This window comes from Plasmodium knowlesi (genome assembly GCF_000006355.2).
Source record: "Plasmodium knowlesi strain H genome assembly, chromosome: 11".
Taxonomy (NCBI): domain Eukaryota; phylum Apicomplexa; class Aconoidasida; order Haemosporida; family Plasmodiidae; genus Plasmodium; species Plasmodium knowlesi.
Window position 1 is genome coordinate 1,090,064 of NC_011912.2, and position 14,587 is coordinate 1,104,650.

Below are 14,587 nucleotides of genomic sequence, written 5' to 3' on the forward strand. Positions count from 1 at the left end.
TTCTTTATGGATCCAAATCCACTTTTGCATTAATAAAGTTGGGAAAAGAATGTTCATCTAGAAAATAAACGCATAAAAAAGCATATGCATTTTATACGTATGTTATATATGGTATATATATATATGTATATGTAAAAAATATACTCTATACTCTATGCGCATTCTGCAGTAATTATATGTATATATACCTTACCCCTAAGTCGTGGAAATAAAGGCAGGAACCGCAATGTACGGTGAAAAAAAAAGCAAGCTTTGCCTAAACAAGGAGTTCTCACAAAATATATATTTTTTAAACTTTGCCATATATATATTATATATATGCATTTGCGTCCCGACCTAATGGTAATATTAAAAAGTGGAGTAAAGAAATTGCTTGAAGGGAAGGGAAACGGTATGGTATACCATAGCATTTAATAATATATATACGATATATGTATATTAACTTCCGTGCATGTTTATATAGAGTGCCGAATGGGAGTTATATACGAACCGGGGGTTAGGAAAAAAAAAAAAAAAAAAAAAAAAAAAAAAAAAGTCTTTGGCATTTTGCATTTAGTTCGCATGGGCCATGTTAAGATAATCGTCCCATTTCCGCCATGTTGCATAGAAAAAGAAAGGTGTTTTGTGAGCCTATTTTCCGCATTACGCTTTAGTCGAGCAACAGCCTTATTTTTACTGATTTACCCTAATAATACCGCGCAGTTTTCAGAAGAAGGCAACATAAATACAGGCATGTTAACATTATAGAATGCCCATTTATGGTTAGTAACAAATGGATTACCCACGTTTGCTTTTGCATAACTATTGAGCAATTCACGTGGACGTTAGAAACATGAAAAAAGAACGGCTCTTTCGAAAAAAATGAAAAGAGAAAAATGCAAGTAAACAATGCTTTCCCTCCTAAATAAAAGAAATTACCCTGGAAAATGCATTCCTTTCTTGAGCATAAATTAAGAACGACGTTATGTGGAAAGATGCGGAAAAAATCCAAGTTGGCTTGTATGTATTAATTTCTGCTCTCTTACTTTACGACAAATTGGGTGCCACTTTTGTAGGGAGAGGCAAACATATTCACTGGGAAGAGGTGAACAAGACGTTTTAGCATCATCTTTTCATAGACTAAAAGTTGAAAAAAAAAAAAAAGAGTTATCGTAATGACCCACCTAAGAAAATAATGATGACATGATTATACTTCTTTCTAATCATTCGAAATTGTTACAAAAGCAAGCTCGCTACAACCATAATAACGGTTATACTTTTTATCTGCATTCCTTATTTATTCCTTTGTGTTTGGTACCTTGAAATGATGAAAATGAGTAGGGGGGTAATGCGAATATATGTCTATACATATATTTACCTGTACGCCTTTCTCCCCAGAAGGAGGCAATATGTTATACCCTCTATTTAGGGGAAGTTCTCCACGCTCTATTTCCCGTACACATTTTAACTTGCAAATTTTCTCAGAAGCGGGGCGGTGTAAAATTAAGACCGCCTATACCCTTGGGGGGAAAGCAAATGTAGCTCTCCTATTTTATACGTCCGTTTTGTTTCTAAAAGGGCTAACTGCATGTGAGGAAAATTACTGCGCTGTGTGGTAATTTCGTACACGCTACCTTAGAATAGCAATCCTCATGGCATCAGCTGTGTCATTATTCCAGAAGCATTATTACGACACGTGTACGTTTTATATTATACGTTCACATGTCACTTTTCAATATATGCCCTAAGCGCACCTGGATTGATGGTACCCATATTGTTACTACATTTTTGGTGGGGTGAAAGAATTACAAAAAAAAAAAAAAATAAAATAAATAAATAAATAAAATAAAATAAATAAATAAATAAAATAAAATAAATAAATAAATAAAATAAAATAAGATACCAAGTTGAGCTAATCGAGCACAATCAAATGGTAAGGTACAAAGATAAAGAAGTGGCAAAATATAGAAAGGGGGTGCTAAACGAAACGTTCTCAACCCCCTTCGACGGGGAAGGAGAACATTTTGAGAAATAATTGCATCTAAATGAAAGCGTCGTCCGCCAACATTTTAAGAGCATTCGTTAAGGTAGGTGACATTATTTGATTTAGTTTAAAAAAATTCAGGTTATCTTCATTTTCCAAATTTTTGTTTATTTTCGTATCGTTTCTATCATTTGAAGATGTGTTTGCCGTATTGGCTAGCGTCTTCAGGTCTTCGTTTTTTTTAACCAGTTTCGCTTTTGAGGGTGCTTCTAAGTGTGCTTCTAAGGGAGCTTCTTCGAGGAACATTGTCGTTCCCCTTGACCACATCGCCTCTTTCTCCGCAACGGGAGGTGAAGACACATAAGAGCTTTTTATATTGTAGTCCTCTTCGTGAAATGCTTTGTCGGACGTATCATTAGCAACGTACACCATTTCTATGTCTTCACAGGGGGGTTCTATTTCCGTGTCTACGTTGCTATTTGTACAGTTGTCCGTAATTTTGTCCATCTGCGCATCATCAGGTTTAATCTCTTCTTTGGTGTTCTCCAAATGATCCTCCATAACACCTTCCCTAATGCGCCCCTCATTCTGTTCCGCTCGCCAGTGGCCCCCCTCGTGCATATAATAGGTTATAACTTTCTCGGGCAAGGAATACATCGGCTTCATATTCCTGATAATGTCTTTGTTACTATTTTGGGTCCTGTATTTGTACGACCTGTCAATGTTCTTGTCAAGATGTACTTTAACGTGCACATTTTTTATCAAATTGGTTGCCGACGGTAATTGTAAAATGGGTGGGTCAATCTTTGCATTTTCAGGATTCATCAAAGGGGCATTTAAGAAGCTAATACCACCTATTCCATCAATGGCTCCAAGGGTGAAAGCCCTTTTTTTCTTTTGAGAAATATAATCTTCGTACTTTCTTAAGTCTGCATTTCTTTCATAGATATTTTGTTCTTGTTTTATTTGTTTATCAAATTGGTTCTCCAAAATTTGGTGCATGTAAAGGACCTTGTTGTCCTTTTTGTTTTTTACACCTTCCTCTACGCAACTCATTTCTTCGTCGTTCATTATGTGGAGATGTGTCTTTCATCAGATATGTTCTTTCTCTGTAAAGCGCCTTCCTTCCAATATGTTCATTTTTTTTTTTTTTTTTTTTTTAAATTGGCAAAATTCCTCCCTTTTCGCAAGGCTTAAGTTTGCCTCTGCGCGTGTGCCGGTAAACGTAAAATTAACTACACAGATGTGTATATGTATATATTGTATGCACATATACCTATCTATGTGACCTTTTTTTTTTTTTTTTTTTTTTTCCTGTGGGATAATTCCTCAGGTACTTTGTCCGTATCAGCGATTTTTCTCACACACTTCTGGCCTCCATTTCTTCTCTTACGTTAATTAATTCACGTCCTGCGTATGTGTGCGACATATTGTGTGTAAATTATTTTATGCACTATCTTCTAAATTGTTTTTAATTACCCCTTCTATATGCCCAGGTAGGAATTTTTCCTCCTCTACGGAATTTTTAGCTCACAGTTGAAAGGGGGTCTCTATTGAAAAATCTCGCCCTGTATTAGCGTCCATTTTGTAAACTTGGCTTGTTACACGGGAGCAGATGGCAGGGCAAAAATAGTTCTACTTCAAATTTCGCTGAGCCAATGTGTACAGGTGGGCCAAACTATTGCTCAAAATAATGCCATTATTTGTCAGAATGTATAGGAAAGAACGAAAAAGAAAATGTTATGCTCGTGTGTGTGTGGCGTTCACTTGCGTATGATTCTACATAATGAACAAACTTTACAAGTTACATATTGGACTATTTAAGAAAACTATAGAAAATGAAAATAAACTATCAGCATGTATCCTTTTAAGCAACTTATAACGTTCTCTATGTTTTTATTTTTTCTTCAGTTTATACTCGCAAATGTAACTGCATTTGTTTTCTTTTTTCTGTTTTCTGCTTTTTTGCATGCATTTTTCTTCTAATACATACCCCCCTTATATAGAAGGGTTCTTTATATCATCGCAGGTGAATCCCCATCACCCAAAAATGCTTTCGCACATGTATACAAAATGAGCACATGGTGATGGTATGCCCCTTCAATTCGAAGGCGTTATGCCTTACTTCCCCTGAACGTTACTTTTTTCCGCATTTCATATAAGGAGTCACATTAAATGTGTAAGAAAAAAAAAAAAAAAAAAAAAAAAAAAAAGGGGCATTTTTAAAATATCACATATAATTAAACGCAAAATCTCTTTTTGATACAAATAAAAACTGCCATTTCTTAATTGCTACGCGGAATAGTTGCCCACCTCCATTTATTAGTATACATATAGGTTGCCCCCCTCCTTTACGTACATTTTGCCAAGCAAAGCCCTATACCCTTTCATATCGTATAAAATCACCATGAGCGGAAAAAAAACAGCCTTAGTTGTAGTGGTAAGAGATTGCCATTTTGTTCTGTGTCGATAAGAATAGGATGATTGAACACCTATGTGCTTACCTACGTTATTAGTATGCCCATTCGTGTACATTTGGGAAGATAACCCTGGCAAATTCACCCCCTTTTGTTAAAGAAAGCCCTTCTTAATTCATCCTAACTCACTCTTTTTTTTTTCTCTCTCTCCCTCTCTCTTTGACGACTCTTTGCTCCCAAGGCATCAGGATCGGAAGATGTGGAATATATTACAACGGTCGATGTGCTAAGGAGAGCTAGTAAGGAAAAATTCCCACACATGTGAACTTGCAGTGGCATTTATGCTTATTATGTGTTGGAAAAATTATGATTTAATATATCTGTCGGTTTAAAAAATGAAGAGAAAATGTTACACATATGACGGAAAAAACAATGTTGTATGAGGTATGCCGTATGTGTATATCGCAAGGATATATTTTTCGCACCTTTTATATATATATATATATACGTGTTCCCCTTTTCTTTTTTACGAAAGACATCAGCGTGACAACAGCATCCGTAGAGGAAACAGAAAAGGTGTGCTTGCAGTCGAAAAATGTTATCATTGCGGACACCTTAATTGACAAGGTGAAGGATAACATCTTTGATGTTATCATTATTCCAGGAGGCATGAAAGGATCGAACGCAATATCGAATTGTCCAACTGTTATTACAATGCTGAAGGCACAGAAAAATAGCAACAGATTTTATGCGGCCATATGTGCAGCACCTGAAACTGTCCTACATCGCCATTCCCTAATTGATGACGTTGAGGCAGTAGCATACCCATCGTTCGAAACTGATTTCAAGCATATCGGCAAGGGAAGAGTTTGCGTATCAAAGAACTGTATAACCTCCGTGGGCCCAGGATCTGCTGTCGAATTTGCCCTTAAGATTGTGGAAATATTGTTAAGCAGAGATGCAGCTCTTAACCTTGCTAGCGGTTTTTTACTTCACCCATCTGTGACATTTTAATGTACCATACCGCTTCTGCTCGTTGGTACGGAGCATTATGGATATAAAAATGCGCACCATCACTTGCATTGCATGAATGTGTCCTATTTTAAGCGCGCGAAGAAAGTGCTATCATAAAAGTTTACATGTGCATATATACATACACTTGTACGTGTACATATTCTCCCCATGTGCATTCCTAGATCGGAAAAAACTCTAAAGTAACACCTGTGAACGTATCCCTTTTTAAACGGAAATTATTTTGAAAACACGCTAACTTCTACGCAAAAGAAAAGTTGTTTTAATAAGATCTCCATGTGAAGGTGGAAAAAAAAAAAAAAAAAAAAAAGGAGAAATACGCGTCAAATGATAAAACGTGTGTATACTCATTTTTTCAAACATTCAAATGGTCAACATAACGGTTAAATATCTCTTTTAATAAACTTTCAACCGCAAACCGTTGCTAAAAGAAATACAGAAAAACGTCGTTTTTCTAAAAAACCACCATATGGATTACGAGCTGGAAGCGAGTTGTTCATTCACATAAAAAAAAATGTAGATACGGCAAATGCACTTTATTTATTTATTTTTTCTTCCAACTCGAAAAAAACAAAATTTTAATTTTTTAATATTTTTCTTTTTTGTTTAAAAATGACAACCTTTTCCTTCTTCTTATAAGAAACACCTTTTTGTAATTTACGAAAAATGTAAAATATGCATAGAGCTTGAATGCTCCAAAGGTGGCAAAGTTTTGATATATAATTTATATAGAAGCAAAAGTAGCAAGCACTTCTATATCCCCGAATGCGCCAGAAAAAAAAAAAAAAAACAATTTTAAAAAAGGAAATACAATACAACTTCGAGAGAAACTATCTTACAAGATATGTAAATTCATTCATTGCCGAAGCTAACAGTGAAATTTCTTTATAGCGCAAAATGAATTTAAATAACAACGACAATGGTAGCAATTACCAAAACAGACGCAACAATAACATTTTGCTGAATGACAAATATATAAATTTTAAAATTTTTAAAAAGGGAGAAGAACTAACTGATCAGGAGAAAATATTTTTGAAAGTCAACACATACTTAAATGAGGGAATTATCCCCAAATGTATCGGAATGGGCCTTGGTGGAGGATTTGTGGGTGTTTTAATTGGTGCCTTTTTTTTTAGTATGCAGCCAACCAATATAGATTACAATTTAAGTTACAAGGAACAACTGAAGGAACAGTTTCATTTGTTTAAACAATCAATAAAAAGCTCTTGTCTCAATTTTGCAAAAATAGGATTTTTATTCTCCTTCTATGAAAATTCTTTACAAAAAATTAGAGCAGCAAATGACATAACTAATACGTTATATTCTGGCTGCTTAACAGGAGCTACTATTTCGTACAAAAAAGGGATACCCTCCATGGTTGGAGGGTGTGCTAGTTTTGCAGCCTTTTCTGCCGTTATTGAAAAGTTGCAAAGGTCCAAAAAATTTTGAATACATTTTTTTTTTTTTTTTTTTCTTGTTTTTGTTTATTTGAAAAATATCACTTGTTTTTTTTTTTCTTTTTTTTTTTTTTCTGTACAATGATGTACATTCGTCCAAATTACACTGATTAGCATTATTTGTGCGTGTGTACATATATATCTACATATGATTTATATGTGCATGCTTTGCTCCTCACCATTCCCACATTTAACATAAATTTTGAAACACAACCCTCCTCCCCCTTTTCATGTGTAAAAAGGGATTAATAAGCCCAGTTGGTGTGTAAAACATTTACGAATGGTTTTCACAAGTAATAGTTTTAAAAGAACGAGTGTGTGTTAAAGGATAAGGGCTAAACGGGTAACTAAAAAAAATGCTCCCACAGAACCGCGCTTATGCGGGAACTATAGAAATGGAAGTACTAACGAGATGCACAAAATTTGATAATGCTCTCCTATCAAGCTGCAGAAACTACAAATTAGCTTTGCAGCAGATTAAAATCCTTCGCTTAAAAAAAAAAAAAAAATGCCTAATGTGTGTGTAAACTAGCTATAGGGGAGATGTTTTCCAGAAAAAAATATGAACGGTTCATATTTTTCGTCCGATTTGCTCTACACATGTGTACATAAGTATATATAATATATATAATTTAGCTAGCCACATAATAAACGTTAGTGGCGTCTCTGCATACGCCAATGCGCTGCAAAAATGAAGGAAACATTAAATATGCCCACCAGTTTTAAAACAGGAAATATATATATAACTGCTTCGTAGGAGGGTTACAGTACCCGTTCTTTTCTTCTTTACTTCTTGTTCTTACCTTTCTGGGTAACGCCCCTTTCAGAAAGAAGTATTTTCTAGCTCTGTCACTGAAAAAGGGTTTTGTAAGAGGTGCCCCTTTTTAGGAAACACAAATATATTCTAATGTCAGCATTGACGCAGCATGATTTTTTGTTTTATTTTTTTCAAATTTAATTTTTATTCCCAACCATTATAAGCGCACTTTTCGAGTGACGGTGAAGGAATGGACAAGAAAATTTGGAAAAAAATACGTCGCACAGGGGTGTAGCATCTAATGGTACATTATACATACCCATCAGACATCACTAGTAGCCGATGGATTGGTTGCCGTAGTAATAATCTAAGAGTACATAGCTTCAAATGAACTTTTTGCCTCCATAAATAAATTTTCTTAAAACCCATGACATGCAAAATGAGGGAAAGCACGACTTCAATTTTCTAGCAGTGATAGCGCAATGAACGTGACCCCAGGCATACGCTACGACTAATAGAAGCATACCAACAGGGCTAAGCATTCAAACACAGGGGATACATGTGCATATATAAACAGTTGTTTTTTTTAAAAAACACTGTATATAAAGTATTCCGTCCCAACGCTTTGGAAACACAATCGTACACGCATCTTTTGCAAAAGGAAGAGCAATTTTCTCAAAGAAGAAGGTTTAATCTTCGAAAAAAAGTTATTATCTCTAATCGTTGGCTGAAAAAAAACATGTCCACGTTCAAAGCGAAGAAATTCTGGGGGAGCCTTCCTTTGTTCTTTTAATTAGTTTGAAATACCAAGCAGATGCGTGTATAACCGATTGGTGGTATAAAAGGATTAATGTGTTCGACATATTTGTCAACTCCTAGGAATCCATTAAAAGTACATTTGCAAATAAAGCATGCATTATGTTGTGAATAGGAGGAGCGGGGAAAAAAAAAAAAACACGAGCACAGTTCTAAAGATGTTAATATGTCAACGTAATACGTTTCTCAAATTTGAAAATATTTTCCTTCTATCGTATGGTTTATTGACACCCTAGTGTACTGGGATGTGTAGTGTATACATGATGATACATATAAGTTTCCGGCGTTCCGCATTTTAATTCGAAATAAACTCATTGGGGGAAAATTTCCATTTTTTTAATAGCAAGTTATGAGGATCTCCACTTGAAAGGTGTAACGGGTTTCAAATTCTTTTCTACATTACATTGGAATAACCGAGTTATATTCATGTATGGTGGCTCATCCAATAATTACGCCGTTAAAAAAAAAAAAAAAGATGTTATTCAAAAGTTTGCTGTTTTTTTTTTTTTTCTTTCTTGCAGAAAAAAACATTTTTAACGCATTTTTATAACTTCTATGTTTGTATTATTTAAGTCTATATATAAATTAATCAAGAAATTGTTTATTGTTTTAAGAAAATTGTCTTAAAAAAGGTGGCCTAAAATTATTATTGTGTCAACTCGCTCATTTACATCATACAAAATTTTTTTTTTTTTTTTTTTTTTTTTTTAATGGGGAATGCAAAAAAATTACATACATGTTTTATTATATTTTGCTTTAAATGAGCGTTGCATTTTAAGAAGGGGGGGAAAAAAGGAAAAAAAAGTTAAAATAAAATTAAAACAGCATTTTTATCATTTTTTACAAGTTTAAGCAAAAGAGTCAATTTTCTCACTTTCCCTCGTGTAAATGCGTTTTGTTTTGATATCCGCGAAGCGGAATATTATAAAATATTCATTACCTTCATTTATGTATGAAAGAAAAAATGTATTCAATACAGAGACGTGTACAATTATATACATGTTAGGCCTTGTTTACCCACTTTTGTTTTTTTTGTAAAATAATCATTTCACCCGTTGGAGTTTCAAACAAGTCAATCCTGCATTGCGAGAATCACTCACACGTATACGACTGTGGAAAAGTATACAATATTTTGAAGAAGTGTTTCCGCGTAAATCATTTTCTTTTCTTGATTAAAATTCGCACTGCTTAATTCAATTAGACCAGAAGAAAGGAAATAAAAAAAAGAAGCCTTCCGCATTTATACGAGCTAGTTAGCCAGGAAGAATATACATACATATATATGCACAACTCTTTTCAAAAGGTAGAAAGAAAAAAAAAAGAAAAAAGAAACCTCCCCCCCGTTGTTTTTTTTAAAATGATTAAACGAAAGCCCAAAAATGAATGAGAAAGAAAACGAATATGATTCGCTGTACGATGTAATATACGATTATGATGTTAACGAAGAATTCCTCAATAGGAAGGACAACAACGATGAGTCTCCAGAACCGCTGCTCTGTGACATAAAAAGTAAATTAACTTCCAAGGGAGAAAGAGAAAGCTTGGCGGATGAGCGTTCAGGAAGTTCCCACCCAAATTACGCAAAAAAAAATGAAAGCGAAGAAAACTCTTTACAATTATCGTCCATACGGTTAAACGATAAAAATGGCGATTGTTCAGGGGAAGGTCAAATGAAGAGTACGTTGACGCCTCAGAACAACGCCCCAGACAGTATCAAAGAGAGCGAAATAAGCTCCGGTAACGTGGACCCTTTTAAAAAAAGGGAGGATCTGCCATTCTTAAAAAGTAGCACACAACAGAATGATAGTGGAAACGCCGAGGATGGTAATTCCAATGCGGAAGCAAGAGAGGAGGTCAAATTTGTGAACCCCGAAAAGGGGGGAAATCACTCCCCAGTTGTTGACGCATTTACAAATAGCACCCCTAAACATACAGTGGGAATAACCAACTGCGAAAACTACAATAAAGAAGCGCCTCCCCATATGAGGATACTATCAACCGATTTCCAGAGTACATACAGTTGGCAAAACGTAACTGTAGGCAAAAATAATAACAACATAGTGAATCGTAAAAACGTATTAGGAGAAAGTACCCCCAAGGAACAGGGTACCAGAGAGGAGTGTCCTCAGAGGGATGAGTTAAAAGAGGGGGGGGCATATCACAATAACGACGTTATGATAAAAGGTAGTGGGGTAAAGGAAAAATACAAAAAGCTTACCTTCGAGGATGATATATATAAAGAGAATGCAGATGGAAAAGTTGAGGTACAAAAGGAACAAGGCCCAAATGAGGATGAAAAAAAAAAATTGGAAGAAAAAAGTGACATTAGTGAAGACAAGAAAAATGTAGAACACAGTAATGATAATAACAATTCGGAAGAAAAAAACAAAACGGAAATAAATTCCAACAAGAATACAACATCAGAAAATGATGGTACAAGTACATTCGAATGTAACATTTGTTTTGATGATGTGAGAGACCCAGTGGTAACGAAATGTGGCCATCTATTCTGTTGGTTATGTCTCTCCGCTTGGATTAAAAAAAATAATGACTGTCCTGTGTGCAAAGCTGAAGTTTCAAGGGAAAATGTAATACCTCTGTATGGAAGGGGAAAAAATAGCACAGAACATAAATATTCGAATAAGGAAGAACCTAGACCCACTCCGAAAAGAAAAGAAAGTGTTAGGAGAAATAATGGTTATTCTAACAATGTAGGGTTAAGGGCTTCCTTTGGCGTTTGGGTGAACCCCTTTTCCTTTGGAATGTCCTACACCAACATGACGGAAGAGCCGTACTTTTATGAAAACCGTGGTGGTGACAACAGAACCCAGGCAGAAACGTATCAAGCGGAAGCTGCATCCTCCTTTTTCTTTTTCCTGGGTTTTTTTTTGTCCCTCTATATTTTGTTCTACTCATCTTAGGGTTCATGCATATGTCTAAATGTGTTTATACGTGTACATATGTTTATACGTGTACATATGTTTATACATGTACATATGTTTATACGTGTACATATGTTTTTATATGTATGAGCCCATGTACATGGGCGGAAGGATTCCCCTGAGGTCGAAGCGCATCTATGGTCCCATGACACACACACAGCCGCCCCATGTGTACCTTTTGTTTTTTTGAAGTCTTTTTAGGCAAATTAATTCTATGTATCAACCAAGTTGGGAAAAAAAAAAAAAAAAAAAAAATTTCATGCAAAATCCCATTTTGCAATTTTTTTTTTTTTTTTTTTCTCCTTTTTTCGACCTCCAAGCAGTCTATTTTAATTCATTTTTCACAAATGTGTACATTTCGTATATGTATAACATGTGTATGTATCCACGTGATCCCCCACCCCCTGTGTGATTACTACCCCTTTGGATAGGCACACTCGGACATGTATATGTATCTTGTGCGCTTATATGAAGAGTTGCTCCTCTTTTACGTCTTTCCATTTCTGTATAAACGTAAAGATGCAAATAGTGCACATTCAGTGTGCTATTTTATCGTTGCAAATTTTTTGAGGAGAGGATGCTTTCATATTTTTCCTCTTTTTTTTTTTTTTTTTTTTATTAAATGGTTCATCCATATTTATATGTGAACACGCATATGCTCATGCGTTTATTTATGCATCTCCTTTTTACGTTTGATTTTAATATTTAGCTTATATAAGCATAACTGCAACATTTAATTATTTCCACCCCATAAGAGTAATTGTTTTTGCCTTCGGTTTAGCGTGGAGTGAGCAACATGTGCAAATCATGTAAGTGTACACATGTGCGTAGTTACGCGTGCATGCGTGCGAATATATTTTATGTATGCCTGCACGGTGAATTCCCCTTTTTTTTTTTTTTTTTTTTTTTTTTTTCGTTAATTAGATCGATACAAACTTTTCCTGATCCTCTTGGATCCCTACCCACCTCTCTTTTCCAAAAACGTTCCGGCGAGAGCGCAGTGTAAATATATGCATACGTTAAGTGTATGCGAATGTTCTATTAAGAAATCGGAAATACAATTTTCTCGTTCGGGATACACCTTCTGCGCTCCTTTACAGTAGAAAAGTTGTGGACATTTTCTTTTAGAAACTGAATTGGTCAGTTATTATGCCCTCAGTGGTAGGTTGTAGTGGTTACCCAGAGGAGGGAAAAATTCCTGCGCAAATTTCACAGATTACACGACAGGAAGGTTGACCCAATGGAGGTACGTTTAAATAATTTCACAGAGGATTTGCACGCGCACACAATGTCATGTGTACGAAGTGCCTATATTATGTTTAACTGTGAGGTGCAATGTGTGAACTTATTTATATTTCCTGGGGTCTTCTCACGTTTCTCCTGTCAGGGCATGTTTCTCCATGTTATAGTATGTCCCTCATTTTTTTTATTTTCGTTTTCCTCATTTCTAATGCAACTCAGGAACTGGCGCGAGAAGTTGAGCTAACTTCCCTTTTTAATAAACTATCTGTAAAAAAAAAAAAAAAAAAAAAAAAAAAAAAAGCTTATTGTTCCCCTACCTCATTGGTGTTCAAAAAGGGAGCATACCCATAATGATAACAGTACTGCATGTGGAATAGTACCATTGCATCACAGTTGATAGTGGCACGCGTTTGTAGTGAAAAAATTTGTCTACATTTCTGGTGCATTTCTTTTCAGTGCACCGTTACGATGTTTTTTTTTTTTTTTTTTTTTTTTTTTTTTTTTTTTTTGCCCCGACGTGCTCAAACTGTTGTCCACTTTTTTGAAAAACTATTCCCCCCCCTGCATAGGATGGATCCAAAAATGTAAATATAGAGAACGCCCTGATTATTGTGTACAAGTTGGTAAGCTTTCGAAGGGGATGCAGCGGAGTCATTCCGTCCTTTTTGAAGAAATATCCTCGAGGGTAACCCCGCCATTAGCGAAACTCTTCAAATTAATGAAACTCCCGATAGGCCTTTCTTAACCTGAGTCCATTTTCTCCCCTTAGGGTTATGTCCCTTCGAAGGAAGATATAGACGAATTTATCCACGCCACCAACGGTTGGAAAAGGAGCAAACAAGTTCCATTGACCTCTAAATGTATTTTTAAAAAAGGATAGACCCAAAAGGAATTTATAGTGGCCCCTTCCACATCACACTTTCCATTACTATATTTTACCTACTCCACTTAGGGATATGCTCCTTGTCAAATATAAAAAAGTTCTGCGGAAAACTCAAGTTGCCTAGTGTATCCACGGAAGTATTAGAGGATGTATTTAACCATTATGATGTTAATGTAAATAGCGTCCATATTTATGCTTAACTATTCCCATGTTTATAATAGTGTTTGTAACTTCCAAAGAATTTTAAATATTGTAAAAAAAAAAAAAAAAAAAGGGAGATGCAATTCTCCCTCCTTTGTTCCTTAACCATGCGCATATTTCCATAGTCACAATTTCAGCATACATGTGGTCATAACATATACTATTTTTACCTTTCATTTATCGTTAAAAAAAAAAAAAAAGAGAACAGGCAAAATTCCCAAGGATCAGTTTAAGTCACTCTTCACCACTGTTGGGTCAAGAATGTCCACTGCAGAAATGGATGTAATTATCAGGTGCGTAAGACACGGTGCAGTAGACTCTCCATTTTGATGCAATGAAGGGTTCGTTAGCGCAGCTTATATATACACATACATATATATACATATATATACATATATACATACATATATATACATATATACATACATATATACATATATGTATTTTTCGAACACTTCTAGGGAGGTGTGCAACGAAGCGGACCAAATTGATTACAAAGAGTTCCTCAACAAGTAACGACACCTGCGCGGTGTGTTCGCAGCACGCACGCGTATGCTTATGTGGTATCTGATTTGGCACGTGTGACACCTGTTTGGTGCTCCCCCTTTTTTGTAGGTTGCTAGCCCAGTAATGTAAAGCTCATCGTGACGTAGGACCACAGTCGGTATGCCCTCCATTCCAATGACCATATTCAGCACAGCCCAAATCAAAAATCTCCATGCGGGAAGTCGCCCCCCCCTTTTTATTTACACTACCTCTACGTAGCAAGCATCCTCGCAAAATTTTATGAATTACACTTCAGATTTTTGAACTAATCATTTCGGAATCGCCTTCTGTTACGTAGTTCACACACAAAGTGGCAAAACCTCCAAATGGA

At 35.4% G+C, this 14,587-nt stretch overlaps 5 protein-coding genes across 5 annotated transcripts; 4 read left to right on the forward strand and 1 right to left on the reverse strand.

The window, feature by feature from the left end:
- Nucleotides 1-2,020: 2,020 nt before the first annotated feature.
- On the reverse strand, nt 2,021-3,034 carry PKNH_1122200 (conserved Plasmodium protein, unknown function; the record flags this gene model as incomplete). The annotated part of the gene is made up of 1 exon (XM_002261363.1): nt 2,021-3,034. The coding sequence occupies one exon, from the start codon at nt 3,032-3,034 to the stop codon at nt 2,021-2,023; it is 1,014 nt and encodes a 337-aa protein (XP_002261399.1).
- A 1,336-nt stretch (nt 3,035-4,370) lies between these two features.
- PKNH_1122300 (protein DJ-1, putative) lies at nt 4,371-5,394 on the forward strand (the record flags this gene model as incomplete). The annotated part of the gene is made up of 3 exons (XM_002261364.1): nt 4,371-4,403; nt 4,622-4,679; nt 4,916-5,394. 3 exons carry the CDS (start codon nt 4,371-4,373, stop codon nt 5,392-5,394), a joined length of 570 nt encoding a protein of 189 aa, XP_002261400.1.
- A 915-nt stretch (nt 5,395-6,309) lies between these two features.
- Nucleotides 6,310-6,861, forward strand: PKNH_1122400 (mitochondrial import inner membrane translocase subunit TIM22, putative; the record flags this gene model as incomplete). Its single annotated transcript, XM_002261365.1, has 1 exon — nt 6,310-6,861. One exon carries the CDS (start codon nt 6,310-6,312, stop codon nt 6,859-6,861), a length of 552 nt encoding a protein of 183 aa, XP_002261401.1.
- Nucleotides 6,862-9,821: 2,960 nt separating this feature from the next.
- On the forward strand, nt 9,822-11,363 carry PKNH_1122500 (E3 ubiquitin-protein ligase RNF5, putative; the record flags this gene model as incomplete). Its single annotated transcript, XM_002261366.1, has 1 exon — nt 9,822-11,363. The coding sequence occupies one exon, from the start codon at nt 9,822-9,824 to the stop codon at nt 11,361-11,363; it is 1,542 nt and encodes a 513-aa protein (XP_002261402.1).
- A 1,261-nt stretch (nt 11,364-12,624) lies between these two features.
- Nucleotides 12,625-14,341, forward strand: PKNH_1122600 (troponin c-like protein, putative; the record flags this gene model as incomplete). Its single annotated transcript, XM_002261367.2, has 8 exons — nt 12,625-12,630; nt 12,846-12,893; nt 13,196-13,249; nt 13,396-13,447; nt 13,579-13,682; nt 13,912-14,003; nt 14,172-14,222; nt 14,326-14,341. The coding sequence occupies 8 exons, from the start codon at nt 12,625-12,627 to the stop codon at nt 14,339-14,341; spliced, it is 423 nt and encodes a 140-aa protein (XP_002261403.2).
- Between the last annotated feature and the right edge of the window lie 246 nt (nt 14,342-14,587).